This window comes from Pseudopipra pipra, chromosome 17 (genome assembly GCF_036250125.1).
Source record: "Pseudopipra pipra isolate bDixPip1 chromosome 17, bDixPip1.hap1, whole genome shotgun sequence".
In the NCBI taxonomy this organism is placed as follows: Eukaryota; Metazoa; Chordata; class Aves; order Passeriformes; family Pipridae; genus Pseudopipra; species Pseudopipra pipra.
The window spans coordinates 290,514-309,904 of record NC_087565.1 but is presented as its reverse complement, the minus strand read 5'-3'; the positions used below and the strand labels follow the sequence as shown (position 1 = coordinate 309,904).

The 19,391-nt window shown below is 42.5% G+C and overlaps 1 protein-coding gene across 2 annotated transcripts in view; it reads right to left on the bottom strand.

Annotated features, from left to right (window-relative positions):
* Positions 1 to 8,201: 8,201 nt before the first annotated feature.
* DHX35 (DEAH-box helicase 35) overlaps positions 8,202 to 19,391 on the bottom strand; it is a 28,160-nt gene continuing 16,970 nt past the window's right edge. The window contains exons 15-22 of one of the 2 annotated variants that reach the window (XM_064673598.1): positions 16,840 to 16,935; positions 16,449 to 16,543; positions 15,776 to 15,853; positions 14,548 to 14,677; positions 13,781 to 13,862; positions 13,195 to 13,266; positions 11,452 to 11,590; positions 8,202 to 9,945 (exon numbers count right to left, since the gene is read on the bottom strand). In XM_064673598.1, the coding sequence (XP_064529668.1) occupies positions 9,901 to 9,945; positions 11,452 to 11,590; positions 13,195 to 13,266; positions 13,781 to 13,862; positions 14,548 to 14,677; positions 15,776 to 15,853; positions 16,449 to 16,543; positions 16,840 to 16,935 (737 nt within the window). In that variant the 3' untranslated portion in view covers positions 8,202 to 9,900. The remainder of the gene's footprint in view (positions 9,946 to 11,451; positions 11,591 to 13,194; positions 13,267 to 13,780; positions 13,863 to 14,547; positions 14,678 to 15,775; positions 15,854 to 16,448; positions 16,544 to 16,839; positions 16,936 to 19,391) is intronic. The other variant, XM_064673599.1, reaches the window with a different exon arrangement.

The following is a 19,391-nucleotide window of genomic DNA, read 5'->3' as shown; positions in this document are numbered from 1 at the left end:
GGACTCAGGCACACAGACACACAAAGACACCTCAGGGTTCAGTTTCCCACCCACCATTACAACCAGCCTGGACAAGACTATGGAACTCCTAACAAAAGCACCGTGCCCCAAGGGCAGCTGTGCTTTACACCAAAGTGCTTGACCAAAGGAAGTCTGGTTATAGAGCTACATCTGCTGTCCCAGTTTGGATAAAGATTTCTGCCCTGAAAAATCCAGAATTACCTTTGGCTTTAGGAGGAGAAAGTGACTGTTTAATCTAGTTTAACTCTTAGGAAAAGGGGGAGATTTCAGCTATCAAGGACGAGTACAACAGCTTGGATCAAGATCTGAGAAGTCTTTTAACATCTCTTAAAGTCTCGTGGGGAGATGGCTTACTTTCAGAACAACTGGCTTGGCGAATATTTTGAAATCAAAACATGAATAACTGGCACTTATGGATCAAAACAATCCTAAACACCACCACAGCCCAAGCCCTGTCAGTCCCCGTGGGCTGAGGCCCACTCAGGCACCCACGTGTGAATGCCACTCACCAGCAGCCAGGGCTGCCTTTGGGTGCCCGGGAAGATGAATGTCCTCCTCTCCGAGACCAGATACCCATCCCACAAACCACTGCTCTCTTCCCCCTGTACCTCTGCTTCCCTCTAAGCCTCTTTCATTACTCATCCACTGGAAGCAAATGCAAAGAGTAATAATAATTAGACAAGTACAAATAGCCGGGCGGGCTGCGGACGGTGCCTTCCCCTCAGTTCCAGGCCGTTACCATACCAACCAGGATGAGTGTGGGGCTGATAGCACCCACAGGGCTCCAGAGCTGGCACATCATCTGTTATCCCCCTGCTTGGGCAGCCTCGCTGAGGCACTGCCCAGGCCCTCGGGTTCCGCTGGTTTCAGGCAGAAGGAAGTGGTGTTTTCTAGGAGGGAGCGCTGGGAAAGGCTCCACGTGAGCAGCAGACCAGGGGGTGGCCCTTTGGGAGGGGGTACAAGGATGGGGAAAACAGTTACGGGGTGGACTTCAGGTCCAAAAGGAGACATGTGACAGCCACACTGTCACCTGCACTTCTCAATACCTTCAGACAAACGAACTGGAATGTCCTGTATAAAAAGCCAGAAATTATAGGAACACTTACCTCTCTTTTTTCACACTGTCCACTCGGCATAAAAAGACATTTTGAAGTGTCTAGGATTTGGAACAGGGGTCTGCACTCCACGCAAGGCTTTTTCTCTGCCCCACAGACCTCTGCTTCCACAAGGCAAGCTCCACAGCAGCAGGAGCAGCTCCCAACACATGGCACTGCCACGAGCCCCCTCTTGGCCAGCTCTGGGGCAAGTTTTGGTTCACGAGGTGGTCAAGAATAGCTGTGAGTTGTGCCCACACCAAGCTGACCCGAACCTGTTTCAAAAAGCAAATGAGGGCATCACATCCTTCAGGCACAACGTCAGCCATTTTAAGGGGGCGGAGGCAATGAATAAACGCAAATCACCTGATCTTCCCTCTGGAGCTGAGTGAAGGCTTTGTGGGGCATTGCTGGCACCTGTGCAAAGGTATCACTGCAGGTGCTCAGCTGGCCAGACCGACTCATTTAAGCTTTGGGCCATGACCCAAAGCTCAGTCAGCTCCTGCAGGTGTCCTGGCAGAGCTGGCAGCAGCATCTGACAGAACTGCAGTCCCTCCCCAGCATTACAGGCTCCTCTTTCCTCTGCACCACAAAATCCACTCAGTTTTTAACCCCCCTTTTAATAACACAGCAAATCTTCAGGTCTCTCTTCTCCCTGGCTGTGCCTCCCAAGAAAGCTGCTTTGTCTCCTTTGCACTTAACAAGACAAAGAAGATGGTTAACAAGAACTTTTGCAGATATGTTTTATTTTTATTTTTAAGACCTTCGGAAGCCAACTCATCTGCTCTCATGGGCTTCTTGCTGATATGTCTCACTTTATTAGTGACTTTGGCCTTGAGTGTCTCAGCTGTTTGATCAATACTGCAGGGGGTCAGTGATATTTTCTCACTTTTAGTGTCTCTCTGCCTTTAACTTTGTCACCTGATGAACAGCACTACCCCTGCAACGCTTATCTCGTATCGATTTTCTCCCCACTCCTGCTGCATTTCCAGCTGTCCCACCATTTCCCTCCCTGTCACCACATGCCCATTTAATGTTAACTTATCCCCTTTCTCCCGGGCTCTTTATTCTTACAGGGTCTTTTGCCTCCTCGCTCCCAACAGCAGATTGTCAAAAAAACAATTTCCTTTTTTTCACCTGACTCATTGTTATCCTTCAGCTGTTTATTGTTTGTCAGCGGGTGCCCACAGGGATGGCTGGGGGAGAGATGCTGAGTTGAAGCAGATGTTTGAAAGCCACCTGTCCCCCCAGTCCCACCACCCGACCCGGGATGGAGGGCTCAGATCTACCCCAGGAATGATGTGCTCAGGCAACAGGCACCTCAGACTGCAACTTTCATCCCAGCCTGGATTTGGAGCAAACAACAATCTGTTGTTGTCCAAAACAGTATTTCTGACTTTGCATTCCAACAGGAAATTACAAAGTAAAAGATGTTTCACGTGATACTTGACATGTAAAATTTCAGTTTATCAAGGAAAAAGAAAATTAAAGAATCAGTGATTTACCAAGTTCTATTGTCAGTCACACAGGTTGGAGTCCATTGGCTTCAGATCTAACAGATTTCCAGGTTGTTTTCCTGTTACCAACTCTAATCTTTAGCCTTTTGAAGTCCTGAGCTCAGGGATGTAGAAATGGGGAAAGGCAATTGCTTACTGTTCTACCTTTATTGTACATAATTGGCTTGAATTTATCCATTTTTAGGAAAAATAGTACAGCAAATCAGGAAAAACATTCCATTACATGCATTAACATAGGAGTATTCCTCTGCAGTACTTAGTCCAACAATTTCCTGATTGAAATCAGAATTCAAATCCTTTTGAAATGTTTATTTTTAATAAACACATGACCCTTTAACAGCTGAGCATCTCACCACTGGTTCAAATGCTGCAAAAGGAAGCTGGTGCACTGAGCAGTGAGTGGAGCTGGATCAGACCCTCCCCCCGGGGATTAACCAGAAGGGGAGATTTATTTGCAGACCATCCAGCTGAGCTCTCACTAAGGAAGCTCAGGATGGAGGTGAAGGAGGTGATCACCACTCCGTAGATGAAGCAGCAGGACTGCCCAGAACATGCAGGAGGGCCAGGGAACAATTTTTATCCATGAAGGGTTTCACAGGAGCTTGTTTCCCCACCGGGACTAGCGGGAAAAGAATAAGGCAAGCAAGCCTCTCTGCCCAGTGGGAAAACCAGAGTCCCAGGGAGTGGAAGAAGGGTGTAATGGCACGTGCTGCAGGGATTACCTCTCCTCAGTGCAAGGGTGCTTCATAAATCCTGGCCTCCCAACTCGCTTCTGCTGAAGCCACTCAGTCCCAAAGGAAGTTATGGACAGGTCTCACACACTCCTCTGCTCCTGGAGTGGGTGAGGACAACACACAGACCTAGGGCTGCTGGGCAGCTTGTCTCTCTCCTGCCTGTGAGAAGCTTTCAACCCCCTGGGGTCTTATTGTGCCTTCCTCTGAGCCATCCTAGAGGATGGAGCAACACAGCTGAAGGGCCATCCAAAGCTCTCCAGCCCTGCACATCCCTGTCAAACTCTGAGCACTTCCCTCCAGCAGCTTTACCCGTTTTCCCACTCCTCAGTGAGGTGCATGCAGCTCTCAGTCCCTGCCATTAGACTCTCTGATTTAATGTACATGTACTCTTTTATTCATCCAACAAGTTTATTCCTTTGTCAGGTGCAGCCTCACATCGGGGGGCTGCACTGAGACGGATACACAGGGAATTTATTGCTCTACCAGGTTTATTCTTACCCCAGCCATTCATTTCTGCAGACTCCCCTCTCCCCGGCATCCCTGTGCATGAGTGGGGGCGGAGGCTCCCGCAGAGCGAGCCTGCATTGCCCTCCTGCGGCCGGCCAGGGATCCCAGAGCCCGCACATTAATCATAGCAGCAGGAGTGTAAAATTCAATTTTACCTCTCCATTCATTCTGAGATGAGTTGAAGGCCGGCCTTGTACATATAAACCACACTTTACTTCATCAGAGCCCTGGTAACAAATGGAGTGTCTTCTTCGGAGAGTTTAACCATCAAAAAACACCGCGCCATTTAATTCCACGCGTGCCGAGGGTCAGAGAAGGAGCTCTTGGCATCAGCAAATGCCTCAGCCCTCAGCTGTGCAGTAAACTATGTTTTAGAGATTGTTCCTCAATACGAAATGATCAGTCCATTTATCTGCTAAAGCAGCCTGTCTCTTTGTTCAGTCTCCCAATATTTTTTCCGCTGACCTGATCTGGACAATAAACCAAAGTCATCTTAAGATACTCACTGTTCAATTTGTTACTTGAGTGCCTCCAAGCCCTGCTGTCCCTGCCCTCAGCATCACAGGCTCCCCAGCCTTCACCATTAACCCCAGTGCCAGTGCTGGACACTCCGAGCTCTGCCCAGCTCATGGGGACAGGCTCTCCAATCCCAGCTCCTGCCATGGCCCAAACCCCCAGCAAGGTGTTTTGTCCAATATCCCTCTCACACCAAGTACACAAACAGCACTTGTGCAAGGATTTGGGGCTCTCTGCTCCCTGGGAGCTGCTTTTGCAGAGTTGCAGCCACACTCCTCCCCCCAAGGCGATGAGATGCTGGAGGAGCTGATCTGTACTCTGGGGGTGCAGAGTGCCCCCATTTGCACCCTCAGCCTCTCTCTTGGAGGTGAAGAGTGTTACTGTGACTGAAGAGGACTTGAAAGTCCCACCATAGTCTCCTCAGTGAATACAACTGGTTTTCCAGCTTTGGAACTGGGTCACATATGTCTACATCACCTAATGGGAGAATTTTAGATACTCAGTCCCATGAGAGTTTCCACAGTGCCCCGAAGAGCTGAGCTCTCACCACGACAACCACCTCAAACTCGCTTTTACCTGGCTATCTCAGGTATCTCAGTTAGCTTCCCACTAAGCAAACTGAATGCCATGCACCTTATCCTTTGGTATCAATAGTTCCTTTGCATTGCATGGAAGATTAGACAAGGCTGTGGTGTCCACTGCAGGAGCCAGATGTTCAAAAGTCAGCCCTCACAGATCCCTGACTCATGCCCAGAGCCCTTTCATGCAGGTAGCTGTAAATAACTAATGCAAGTTTACACTACAGCGATGGAGGGATTTAATCTTTAAAGACATTAAAAGAGCTTCCAAACCTCTGAACCATCCTGACTACTCAGACAAGACACTGTCTAGAAAAGCTGCTCCCTGTGTTTGCCACGTGTTGCTCCACTCAGGAGCTCCATATCACCTCTTCAGCATCATGTAAGCACCAAGATTTTAACAGCAGTTCCTGCTGGCAGCAGGAGCTTTCTCAGTGCTTCTCACCTTGATTGTGCCACATGAACCCCTCAGCCAAAACAACACAGGCTTACAGAACAAATGAGAAATGTTGCAAGTCTCTAGAAGGGCATTTTCATGGCATTGCCAAGGCCCAGTGAGTCGGATTGCTGTGAGTGTGTGTGTGTGCAGAGCACAGCTTGGAGAGACAAATATCAACAGCTGGGCAGTTGCAGACAGGGCCATTACCTTAATTCATGGATTTATCCCTGAAAACTTTTCATTAAAAAGGTTTTGAATTTTTTTCCTAAGGAATATTCTAGCATTTTATCCGTGTTTTTAAGTTTCACCCTGCTTTTTCACTTTTTTTTAATAGAAAAGGAGGGGAAACAACAGTCCCTTGCACGTCTGCATCTTTCTGCAATGGAAAAGCACAGGAGGAGAGGTGTGTAGCAAACTACTTTCTGCCACTCAGCCATGGTAGAAGGGACAGAAGGAAGACTCACTCTCTCCTCTCATAGCTATTCCTCCAGTCACCACAAAGGAGGAGTTAAAGGGAGACAAGTTACATAAATAGTCCCCAGAATTTAACAGAGAAATCAAAGTGAGGAAAAAAGTGCAACTAAAATCAAGCACAGCATTTAAAGATCAGTCAGCACTGAGAAATATCAATGTCAGCAATCTGCTCCTTCCAGTTTTAGAGAGAAGAGTTTTCTCTCAAACTGTTTGAGCCAGCTTTGGCAAGAGAACTCCAAACACGCTAACCCACTTGCCAAAACCATTTTTGCCTTCCAGAAAGCATCGTGTTTGTGGGTGTCAATAAGTCTGACAGATATTGCAGTCTGCTTCTGATGTAGGAGGTAAAATTTCACTCATATTTACACTTCAGTAAAATGAACTACAAGTGGGTTTACAAAGAGAGAGACAAAGTCAACAGCAAATTCAGACGCTCCAGTTCTTTCTGTGTCCAACCAAAAAGTCAGTCCAGAAAAAAATTCTGGAGAGAGGAGGTGGATACAGAATGTTTATCTTCTAACTTTCATAAAAATATACAAAACAGCCCATTCCAAAGTCATCTATAGTACCTCTGGACTCCTTGAAGGTTTTTGTCCCTGGAGAAGCCACCTTGGGAAAACCCGTGCTGGTGACAGGCACTGAGCTCCCTCCACAGCTCTGCTGGGTGCCATCAGCGTGGCTCTGCCCTGCTTAGAGCTGTCAGGCTCAGCTCAACTCTCCTCTCACTGCACCTGGTGCAGGAATTCTGGCAAAGCCTAGAACACCTGTCTTGCCAGAAATTATTGCTTGCTTAGGTAGAAGGGCTCCTGGAAAGTCTCCAAACGCTAATGGGAACTTCACTCAAGTGACTGAGTAGTGGGTTCCCATATATTTCAGCTTTCCTAGTCCCTGGGATCTCCTTCTACAATACATTTTCCCTCTGTATTCCACTCCTCACACTGACAAGACAACCTTTAAATAGACTCAAAAGGACTTTGTGACAAAGGGACAAGAATTTGGATGTGTCTGTACAAAAGTTTTGGAGGGAGAACAGCAGGAAGACATAGAGCAGATCCAGAGCAGCAGCTGCTCTTGCCAACCGTGTACCTGCAGCCCTGTTCTCACCATTGCTCTAACTGAATGTTAAAACTGAAGAATAAGAAAAACTGTTAAGAATTGGCCCATTACTTTTTCCCCTGAGATACTACTTGAAAGCGGTGCCTGCCATCTACTGGCACCTTTCTCAAAGTGCAGTCAGTTTTAAGCCCAAAACTGGATACGAGGACTATTTTCCCACATGCTACTTATGTTCATCCTGCAACTTGTTTATTCCAAGTCCCAATAAAGGAACTTACTTCAAATGCTGAGTCATACTGTTGACTTTCTTTGCCATTTAGTGATTGTACAGCCACTTGACAGAGATTAACATTAAGTTATTAAATTACAGTAATAAACACTGCTTCCAAGTTGCCTTCAATGGAATTGCTCGAAAGTGATGAATTAGTCCAGTAAGTGACACTTACCAGAATCCTGGGATGAGCACAGTTTCCAGTGCTCACTGATGCTCCAAAGGAAGGGGTTCTGAAGAGGGAATCAGCAGCAGCTGCTGGCCCCCCACACGCAGCCCAGTCCTTGACTCCAGGATGGCTGGTCAGGAGTTTCACTGCAAGTCACACAAAGCACAGCAGTACTGGCTCAGCTAATTATTTCCCAGTCAGCTCCTGAAGTTTAGTCTCCCACCAGCCAAGCCAGCAGCTCAGTGACCTCCTGCTCAGCAGCCAGAGGAGCAAACCAGCAATGCACAAACAATTGTTGTAAAACAAATTCCATGTGAACTGAGGATGAAGAAACCCTGCACCAACGTGCACCTTCCCTGCAGGTACCTCTCTGCTTCCCTGCTCTTTTCTCTCCCTCCTTCCCTACAACCAAGGCTCCCAACAGAGTCAAAGAAACCCAGCCCTCCCTCTTCACAGAACACTTTAGAATTACCAAAACATTTCTAGTGCCTTACAGCCCTGCCAACCCTTCCTGCAGCACTGCAGGAACTTTTTGTTTACAAAGACCTACTGCACCCATTCTTATAGAAGTAAAATTGCTTGTAGCATTTGACAAAGCTTGTACATCCCTGGGTTCTGAACTCCACAAGAGTCACAGTCTTTCTTACAGAAAATTTTTGCAGCTGTACAGCCAGGTAAAAGAACATCTGGGGAAGAGAGTTCTCCAAAACCACCCAAAATTCTCAGAACTGGCAAATGTAGTAGCCACCCACTGACAGCCCAGGCCAGTACAAACACACAGTACCTTGGGAAATCACCCACTGAAGTGATGAATTCTCAAACTGCTTCGATTCAATGGTTTTATTTTTCTTAAGAATACTTCCAGAGGACAGAGAAACATGGACATTTTACAAGTCTTCATATTCAGTTCTTTCTCCAGGCCTTTAAGAGAAAAAAACCTGCAAATTGAATCTTTTTAGTAAGTGCCAACACTGCTCTCAGCTCCAGCTGGAAGACAGTCCCTGCCCCAAAGAGCTTCCACTCTAAGAGATTTATACAAAGGTGAAGGTCACAGGGACAACAGGGAGGAAGGTGACACAGTTTTCATGCTGCTGGTGCCATTCCTGGAGACTGGTACATCTGTTTGTGCTGGCAGTTGGGACGCTGAAGAGATACACAGTGCACATGGCACAACATGTTCTCTCTGCAGGTGTTTGGAAGGGAGAAGGTAAAGAAGTTCTCAAGAAAGTTTTCGAGGCAGTCCTGTAATGAGGAAGGCATTTGTTCTATGCAGAAGTTTTTGCCTATTTATATACTTTTTTTAAAAAAAGAAAATAAAATAGTTAATATGCCAAAAACATATTATCAAATCAGCTGCCTTACAAAAATAAAATTTTCAAACAATATCTCTCTAAAATAAATATTAATAGGTAAAAATGGAAAATGGAAATAATTAAATACATGTATCCAAGCTATTTTGTTAGAACACAAATAAGCATAGTTCCTTACTGAAAAGTAGTCATGGAATCCTGATTAAAGCAGAAACTGTTCAGAGCATCCTTCTCTTCAGTAACATAGGAAGGTGAGTCCCAAGCAGTAAAGAGCAGATTCATAATAAAAGAAATATATAGGACTGTGTTTGTTATAGGAAAGTACAAAACATTTCCTTCCATACTGAACAACAGAGACTAAACAAACAGTGTTCCACGATATCTCCCTAATGAAATTTACTGATACTGCCAAGCAGTGAGAGACTAGCAATTTTTCTCCTGCAGGAAAAAAAAAGAGTAAAGTGAACTTGATTGTTTGGGAATATACATGTTTAGTCTCCTGATTGAACAAAAAATTAATCCTTCTTAAAAATACTGAGCTCCTCTTCCTCCCCCTCCCCAAACAGCAACTCTCATGTGCAGAAACAAGACATTTCAGTCGGAGCTGCCCACGGAAGGACTGCTCAGCACAGGGAATGGGGCAGCTCCACCTCAGGAGGGAGACTTTTACTGCTTGGGAGCACAAGTTGCACCAGTTTGGGATGGTCCAACATGAAATCAATGTTTCCATGGCAGCACCTTGCACCTCCAGGAGTAGTGGATTGCCCTGAGCTCCTGCTGGCAGGAGTCAGGCTCAGTTTTGTTGGTGTAGGTCACAGTGCTCTAGGTAACAGAGGCAGGGTACCCTATTCCCCACACTCGTAAGGCAGTTGCACCACTCCAGGAAATCTGTTTCTTTCTTGAAGGTTTCAATTTTTTTGTGGTCTTGTATGTCTGCTTAATTTTTAAATTGTTTTTCTACCTATTTAAAAGGAGCAACATGCCCAGATTAACAACAGTGGTCAAGTAGGCAAAGAATAAAATGTCCACAATGCAAGCTCTACGTAGGTTTACAGTGTACTGGTCATGCATAAACCCCTACAGATCCTGGCAGGCATTTAAACATTTAAGTTGGTGGAAGATCAAACTGCTAATGAACTGACTGCTGAATGGACTGTAGCCAGCTTGGAATCACTGGTAGGTTCTGCTTCTGATGTCACAAGACTTAAGCCATGTCAGTGGTCATCTACTTTAGCCCTTTTTGCTTTCAAGGAAAGATGCTGCAAAAGAACAGAAAAGTCTGCTTAGCAGGCACACCACGATTAGCAAAAAAAAAAAAATCAATTAGAATGCTTTCAGTCTTTAATCCCAAATTATATAAATTCTTACACAAATATCCATTCCCAACCTCTGCTTGTTGCTGATACAGCTAAAATAAAGTTATGAAATAAAAATCCACATCTACCTCAAAGTGATGTTCTGGCTTGGTGTAAAATAACATCTTCCAGCACTTCTGCACTAACTGCAAGCAAAGGGACAATTCCCTACTGGAAGCAAGTTGCCAGATGTAAAAATGCACAGAGAGATAGATGTGCTCCCAACAATACATCTGCACAAGCACCAGGAGCATGCACATGGAGGACAAGACTTTAACTACTGTATCAACTCTGCAGTTACTGGAGCTTTGGACCTTTGTGCTTTTAAAGACCTACAGAAATGTGGAATAAAAATATGAAGGAAATTCTGCAAAATTTGGAATGAGAAATAAGTGACTGAGACCAAGATGAAGCTGTAGAAGAACATGTTTTAACACAGAATCCTATTCATTGGGGATTTGGGTTTAACTTGATATAGGAATAGAAACTCTCATATTTGAGGAATCCCTTCCTAGCACAAAGATGTATCCTTCAGCAGAAAAAGGGTCTGAATGTTTATAAACTAACATAAATCTGTGTGGTTTGCAATGGCTTGCTTATTCAAAATTTACATGTATGATTCAAAGCTTTACACAAGAGAAACATTTCTAATTTTTAAACATTTTATAAGGAAACCCAAGCTTTTTGGCTGATATGGATAACTGACCAAATTTCCTCAAAACCAGCAACATCCTCCAGAGCTTCCACTCACTTCAGGATGAAAGCAATGATTAGGTCATACTGCAAACTGAGTTCACCTCTATCAAATCAAAAGAATGGTAATGGTAAAAATTAGGTTCTGATGTAATTTCACAGAATATCCACACAGTTGCAGCACTACCTTGAGAACATGTAAGGTAGGCAATAAATTCAAGACAAGTATTCTTCACTTACAAAAAGGAATTCAAGTTTTATCTGAACAAACCATCGAGTCCCACTTCCCAACACCACCTACCCGAAGGAAAAGCTCATCCCAAACTTCAGGCTGTGGAGAGGTCATATCACTGTGGGATGTTGTGTTGAGTATGGAATGGGAATCAAAGGACTAATTATTCCAGGAACAGATTTGATACAGCACTGGCTCATTACCAAGTCCAGTGCATATATTCAAGTGTAAAATGGTTGAAGGCTCAATTTACCAGGGTGGAAATGAACCACCTTGTATCTCTGAGATCCTGTCTGTTGGCTGGATAATAGGGAAAAGCCTTTCATGCATCAACTTACTATCCTCTTCCTTTAAATTAAAATCAATACAAATGAATGAAGAAATGAACAAAACCAACTTAATTTTTGTCCCATGAAATAGACAACAAAGGAAACATAAACACTTAGAAAGGTCAGATACAAGAGCTGCTGCTGCAGCAATGGTACCGTTTGGGATTTATGCCGATTCCGTACCGTTCCTTGCTGGTAAAAATGAGGAGCCAGTTCCAGGAGCCAGGCAGATTCCACAGCAGTCACATCTCTCATGTAATATTTAGCAGTCTGTATGACTTCATTGTAGACTACCCTAGGAGGAAGGAGAAAAAATAGTGTTTGCTGTAAAGTAATGAGGGAGAGATGAGCTAGAGCATATTTAGGCAGCTTCACTTACGTGCTGCCAGAGGTGGCATTTACAGAGTGTCAAGAGAGTCTTTAAGTTGTAACTCAGCCTCTTACCCCTTTCCCTCTGCTTGGTCAGAGTATTGTCCATTAAGACAACTTTAGATTGCCATCAAAACACTTTCACATACTACCAAGACATATGCATATATGGTATAGAAGAGAGAATATTTCTTATAATGGGGCCAAGGGGGACTCACAACTGATACTTTGGAAGAGAGAATATTAATTATTCTGTAATATCATAAGGAAAGATGTCAAAAGCACCAAAATCCTGGGCCCACAACAAGCAGGGCATGAATCCCAGCACGAGTATCCCCGGCACCAGTCTGCAGACAAGCAAGATAAGCATTAGAGGGAGAAATCAGCTTTAACTCCTGTCAGAACATCTCCTGGCAAGAGACACAGAAACAGCCAACCATGTGGACTCATCCCTGCTGTCAGCATGAACAGGATACCAGCACAGACAGCCTGTTTCTGAGGTCACCCTTAGTGGGGAAGGTCCTTTTCCCCATGGAAGCACAAACCCCCACACTGAAGGGTTAGTCACCAAAGCCAGAAGTCACTATCTGCCTTCTATACGCAGAGCTGCAAACACATGAGGTTTGTGGGCTCCTATTAATTGGTATTTTGCTCTCAAAAGCAAAGAGGAGTGAGTCCAAAATTCTCTTTGCCAAACGCAACATGAGACATGCCAACTAATACAACTAAAGAAAAATCTGAGGAAAATAAACCAGAATGAGAACACATTTTTGATACACCTGTAACAGACAGAGAATTGAAGCCCTCCATAGAGGATGGTTGCCCAGGATGCACTAGCACTGACATTCAGGTTGCTAATTACTCCTCTCTTACAAGATGCCACGAGCCATGACACTGGGCCAAGTTTATCCTTCAAAGTCCCAGCAACAGGCAGTGAAGGACAAAAGCCCAAATACTTCAGGCTGATCATGGTGACCTGAAAGTTAGGAACACATTTCTGTTTGTTATCTGAGCATCTCTGACCTGCAAATAGAATGAAAATATCCCAGCTGATGGAAAAGTACAACCAGTTCTTTCCTCAATCTGCTGGACAGCCATAACTTTTCACATCGTGCATTTTATGTGTAAGCCCTCTCCCAGCAAGCCATTTGCAATTACTGCAGCACATGTTTGACAGGATATTTCCTTAATAGCCTTAATAAAAGTAAATTAACCCTAGTTCTGTCTAGGTACAGAGACTACTGAAAGAACAATCTGCAGTGCAAGATACGGTGCCCACTAAACAAGAGTCACTTGGCTCTGCTTTCCAAACTCTGCAGGTATTTTTGGCAGTTAAATGTCACTCTATTCCCCTGATTTATTTGGATACTGCCTACAAAATGTGGCAAAGGAAATGCCAATTGGATTCTCTCTGTGAGAACGGTGACCTTCTACATCTGTTTATCCACTAGTGGAGAGAAGGCATTCAGGAACATGTCTGGATGCTGCCTTAAGAAAATGCCCAAACAAGTAAAAGCAGCTTTAACTTACCAGCGTGGGGGTTTCTCTGCATACAGCACTGAGGTGGGGTGGATATGAAGCTCATGGTCATCACGGATAGTCCTTGAAAGCAAGATACTATTTCAGACTGTGCATCTATTTATTGTCTAACGTTTCCCCAGTAAGAATGTCAATAAAAGCAAGAATGAAAGAGCTGGAGTAAATTAATAAGATTTGCATTTAATGAACAGATGAAACCAGGCTTAAATCCTGGCCAAAGGAACAATTGATAATTTAATGTCCTAAAAGAAGTTATGCCTACATTAAATGAAAAAGTAGCATTTCAGGCATTTATTTACTGTTGCACTGCAACTGTACTTGCTTAAATAAACACAAGCTAATTACTACTAGTAACAGCTTCCCACTATTAATAACTTTAGTTATATTTGCCAAAGAGAAGAGATAAGCATTGAAGCTGTTTGCAAATACAAAACTTCAAATATTTAATAAATCAATTGCCACATGTTTCTAATTGCAAGGGTCTAGAGAAGCATCTGTTTGGTGATTAAATTTAGATTTATTCATCAAAGGAGCTTTCCAAGTAATCAACAGTTGTACTGGAACTATATATAGTTACCTGTAAGCTCCAGTAGAGTGGAATTTAGCTGCATTGGCAAAGAATCCAGAAACTATACATCTCAAAACAGGATCTGGATCACCTGAATAGAAGAAATTTTCTGTAAAATGAGTCAATGGAATGGCAAAAATCCCTAAAATACCACTTAATCACCTCAAACAACTTTTCGCAGTGCATCAGACTTTGACAGCAAAGGTGTGAAGGCAGACAAACCCTGCAATCTCATTTGTCTTCAATCTCACAGCAATTTGAAAATTACTACCTAAAAAACTACTGTTGCCACTCCATGCAGTTTCACAGTCCTTCACCCTGCATGCCAGTGAGTACTAAAGTCTGATTTTTCAGAGGAGTTAGAGATAAGTGCTGAGAACTAGTCATGGCAGCTGTGCACACACAGCACAGCTGGAAATCAGTGACTGAACATCTTTTGAACATACCAAAAAATGACTTTTTGAAAAGTCTAAGAGGGAACAGGGGACCTATTTATGACTCTCTTTGGTAAATCACTCCCTTAAATATATAATCAGTGGTTAAAATCTCTTGCTGGAAAACTTGGCTAATGAACATTGGCTTAAATTTTAATTGTACAAATATGCTGAAATGCTCTTCTTCAGCCATTTTTAGGGAAAAAAATCTGGATTTAATTAACATTATTTTTAGGTGAGGGAGAAAATACTTCAAGAGTTACTAGAAAAGCAGGAAGCAGACTGACAATTTGGAAACTACCTTCAACATTTATTGAACAATGGCTTAAAAAAAAAATTCACCTTCACTGGACTTCTTTGGCACTTTAAAACGGACCAGAAGCTTTTTCAGTTGCTCTCTTACAACAGAAGCTCTAACAAGCCCTTTGTAGTTCAGAAAGTGATCCTGACACCACTGGGAGCTCTTGCTGTGCTGTACAGTGAGAAGAACAGAAAAACTTGCAGTGGGATACCATCAGCAAAACAAACCCCAACCTCTTTTGGATAGCCTTGCTCTCTTTTAATTCTGCCTCCTACAACATATTTATTGTGTTTTCCCTGAAAATTACCTATTTACATAAGCACCTAACAAGGGTACACAGCACCTATAACAAAAAAACACGTTTCAAAAAACTCCTAAATAATAGCAGATCAAATGCTGTGGGGTTTTTCAAACAGATGTGCTTCACTTCTTCATATGTGGTGAAAGAGAACAGCATCAGTTGTTCCATTCATCCTCTCAGATCATAAGCTAGTCTGTTTTCAACCTCAAAATGTAAACAGCCTTTTCTGTACACTGGCTTCAATCTTCTCTATGCAAAGAACTGCTTCTCCAGCAGCCATCACTCCATGATCTCTGCATTTGGCTGTTTCTAAGAGAATCACACAGATACAAAATTTAAGGGGGATCATTTCAGTTGGTGCCTGTCTGGCTGCTTTGTGGCAAGTCATGTTTAAACACTTGAGTGGTTATACTACTTCAACTCAGCACTGCTGCAAATACATTATTATACAATTGCTATATACCAGCAAAATATACTTCTCCCAAATTTGTAGCACTTCAAAATCGTTAAGTGAAACCTCAGCTTGATGTAAAACCTTAGGATGAATACATAAGGTCAATGAAAAAGAGGGTATGATGATCAATGAGTTTATTTAGAAAAAAAAAAAGATCTAGATTTAGATGCAGTTTATCATCAGTAAAACATGACAAAATATTATATTAGAAATTTGGATACTTGTTTTCCCCAAGCCCTTTCAAAAATCCCAGTCTCCTTGAAAACAGCTGTCTACCCGTAAGATTTCCACACTGAACCCAAACAAAATTCTCTTTATTCCCTGTTCTGAGGAACTACAGAAGGTCTGTGACAAAATAGGACCAGAATTGCTTTTAAAGCAGAACTATCATTTCATAGACTTAGTAAGTCCTCAGTTTTGAGGGTGCTGTGACTCTGAGAACTTCCAGATTCAGAACTGAGAACCTCAAATTCTTCCCATTCCTGCAAATCCACATACACTTGAACTGACTTACTTTGACAAAGGCTTCATAAACATTAAGCATAGTGAGATGATCACCTTCTTCCACAGCAAACTTTCTGTGTTGCCTGGCCTGGAGAAGAATAAATATAACTTTAGAGGCAGATTTTTGCAAAAATCATGTCCAATATCCTCAGTTCCCATCAGCTCTGTATTTCCTGGTGACTTAAAATTATTACCATCTAGGGCAGTTCCTCCAGGCAACAGCAATATTTCACTAGCTTCCCCTTTATTCAGGAGCACTTCTACAAATAAAATTAGAAAAATTATCTGATAAAGAACCTCCTTTTATTAAAATTAAGCTCCCACTACCTATTACAAATTTGTTACATCCTACTACTTTCTGTTTTATTCATCTCAAAAGGAAGTGGTGTGTGGGAAGGCTTGGGGTTTGGGGGTTTTTTTCCAAACCCTTACACCGACCAAGTATTGGTTTATAACCTTTCCTGTTTCTGGTCCTCAGAAGGAGGTTTTGACCACTAGTAAAGGACTCCAAGATTCCCACTGTTATTTGGTTTCTTCATTTACCTACAATTAATTGGTACAGTTCCAGACCTTGCTTCATTTTCACACAAACTTGCAGTCTCTAACAGGTATCAGGAAACTACTTGGCAGAAATCCAGAAATGTGGAACTAACATACAGAAAATGAGACACAACTGAACTTACAGCTTGGGCTTTTTGATTTGGGGGGATCACAAAGATGTTTTGAATCTGCATCATGGCAGCAATTGTCAAAATCTCCTGGGAGCAGCCAAAATTTCCTGAGGAGGAAAAGGAGAAATTCAGTAAAGGAAATCTTTCATTCAACTCACCCCCATGTAGAATAAAAATACATAAACTTCTGGATTTTTCTTCATAAGATTGAATGTTTTCAATGGAAAACTTAAGAAACAAATGTGTTAGACTTGCTATTTATTAGAGAGGTTCAAGAGTTTAACCATTTCTTTTCACTAAGGACCATACCAAGATGAAATAGTTTGTCTTGAATTTAGCAAATGTCTAATACTAAACTACAGTTACATGCCTATGAAGAAACTGCCATTGTTTTTTCTCCTACCTGATTCCAGAAGCATCTTTGCAAACATAGGATTCAAAGGAAACTCTGCTATTCTCATTCCCAGAGGCTCTGTTAACCGGCAGTGCATATCCAAACCTGCAGCACATCAATAAATCTGACTGTGACACAGGCAAACTAGCACAGAAAAGCTTCCTGAAGAATTTATTGTGTACTAAAGAGCAGAATTATGAGCTAAAATATCCCAAATGCACCTAGGCGTTGCTGAATGTGCACTGCACCAAGCTGAAATGCGGTCCTTGATATCCATTTACTCTTCCATGGGTCACCAGAATTTTTTTCCCAAAATATTTAAACACACAGGTTTCTTAATTTTAACAAAGTTCCACGGTTATTGACAATGATTTAGAAAAACTGCAGTCCAAGTCAATGTCATGGCCAGAGGGGATATTAGCTGTTAGTCTTACACATCTCTTTTGAAGTATTTAGCAGCATCTCGCTTAATGGGGATGTAAAGCAGGAGGAGAACAGAGGAGAAGGAAAACGGGGATAATTGTGTAACAGGCATTACTGCAGAAACAGGAAGCACTGCTGGGGTAGGTAGTACATGAATCACCTCTACTTAGGTCATGGAGAAAAATAATTTAATATTACCTAAACAAGAGTTTAGTCTGCCTCATGTGTGAACAACCAAACCATCAGGCATGTTCCAGCTGTAACCTTTTCCCTGGAAGTAGTACAGGAGGGAGGCTTGGCAGCTTGCTTTGTGATTCCCAGTTCTCACTGAGCAACCCTGCACACTTACCATTCCAGTGGAATGGCTTCCTGCAGTGAAATCCCTGCAGCAAGGGTGACCCATACAAACACCAGGTCGTATTCTAACTCAGAGCTTTATGCTGAGACTTCAGGGAAAAGCCTTTCCTTCGCAAGAGGACATAAAAATAGAATTTAAAAAAAAGAATACAGACACAGGAATCAATAAGAAGGAAAAAAGCTCGCTAAGAAAGGCAGCAAAGAGTAAAAATTGAAAGAGAAAACAGCGAGAAGCCAAGTTGTATGATCTGTGACGTGGAGGCAAACCACAAGGCAAAGGCTACACAAGGAGGGACTAACAAGAGCCCAAGAACAGCACTGCAGGGCACTGTAGGTTGCATAACTAACCACAGCAAAGTGACCTGAGGAAACACAACTGTGCCCATGCATTATATAAACACAGTATTTGTCAGACTATGTGCTGGCAACAAACCCACAGCTGTACTTCAGCTCTGCTTCACAGAGAAAAGCAAAACCACAAATCCAGTCAAGGAATGAGCTCTTCTATAACTCGTGTCAGTATATCTGAAACCACAGATACCTCTATCCAGTGTTTACTTTATTATTTGACATGTTATCATCTCACTTATGATAATGTAGTAATTCACTCACCACACCCCTACACTGTTCAACAAAACCTAACAGGCTTTTCACGTCACAGTACTTTCCTCAGAAGCAGGTGCAAAAGGCAGCTTATGTGAAATGATGAACTAATAAATAATAAAAACAAAGTCACAGAAACTGCAAAACTTAAGGTTTATTTGACTACTGCCATATGAGAAGGTTAAGTTTTACCACAATTAATAGCTATTAAAGAATATTAGAATAGGCTGTCCTTCATCTACAGAAAGACACATGCATTCCTAAGTAGGAAAAAGGAGAAATGACCATCTTTTTAACCTTCTACATGTGCATCAAGCCAGAATCCTTTGCCTTCTGCTGAATCCTACAAATGTCAATACAATTTTGCATGAACTACATATATGCACAGATGTCTTTGTAGCAGTGAGCCTGAATGTACACAAAAGGCTTGCAGTGGGTACTAGTTTGGAATACATAAAAGTTTCCTTCAAATAATCCTGGAATCAACCACTGTATCCATATATATATATATATGAAATTGAAGATCTTAGAAAAAGATATTACAAAGATTTTAATTGAAAATGCTCAGGAGAGATTATTCAAGTACTAGGGCACTAAAAATTCACAAGTAACAACCACTAGTATGTGATGCACTGAGGGATTCAAACACTCCCTTTTAGACTTAGGTAGAGTGGTTGTTTCAGATAAGTGACAACTTACAAACAAATCTTCAACAAAATCATGAACCTGAAATGAAGCTAAAAATAAATCCACTTTTTAGCTTGCTTATTTAACACTTAAATTACGCTTAAAAGCAATAAACTCCAACTGACAACTTGGTCTTTCAATGGGACATCAAAGGAGGAGAGATACTCCTGATGTAATCAGTTTGCAGCACTGTAAAAATAATCCCTCTAAAAACAGTCATGTGTTTATTCAACACAACTATCTCAGCCTTAAGAGCATCTGCCCTGCACACGTTGGCACCACATTGGCACAACAGGGGCCTGCCCCCAAACTGCACATTTACATGTTACTGCAATGCAAATGATGAAATACATGTTCCTACTTGCACAAGAGAAATTTGATTCTGACTGCACCTGCAAATGCTTTGGCAGCTTCACCTCTTCTACTTACATACAATTTTCATAATAAACCACCAAAACCCTTAAACTTCAGCAAAAACTGAAGAATGAATC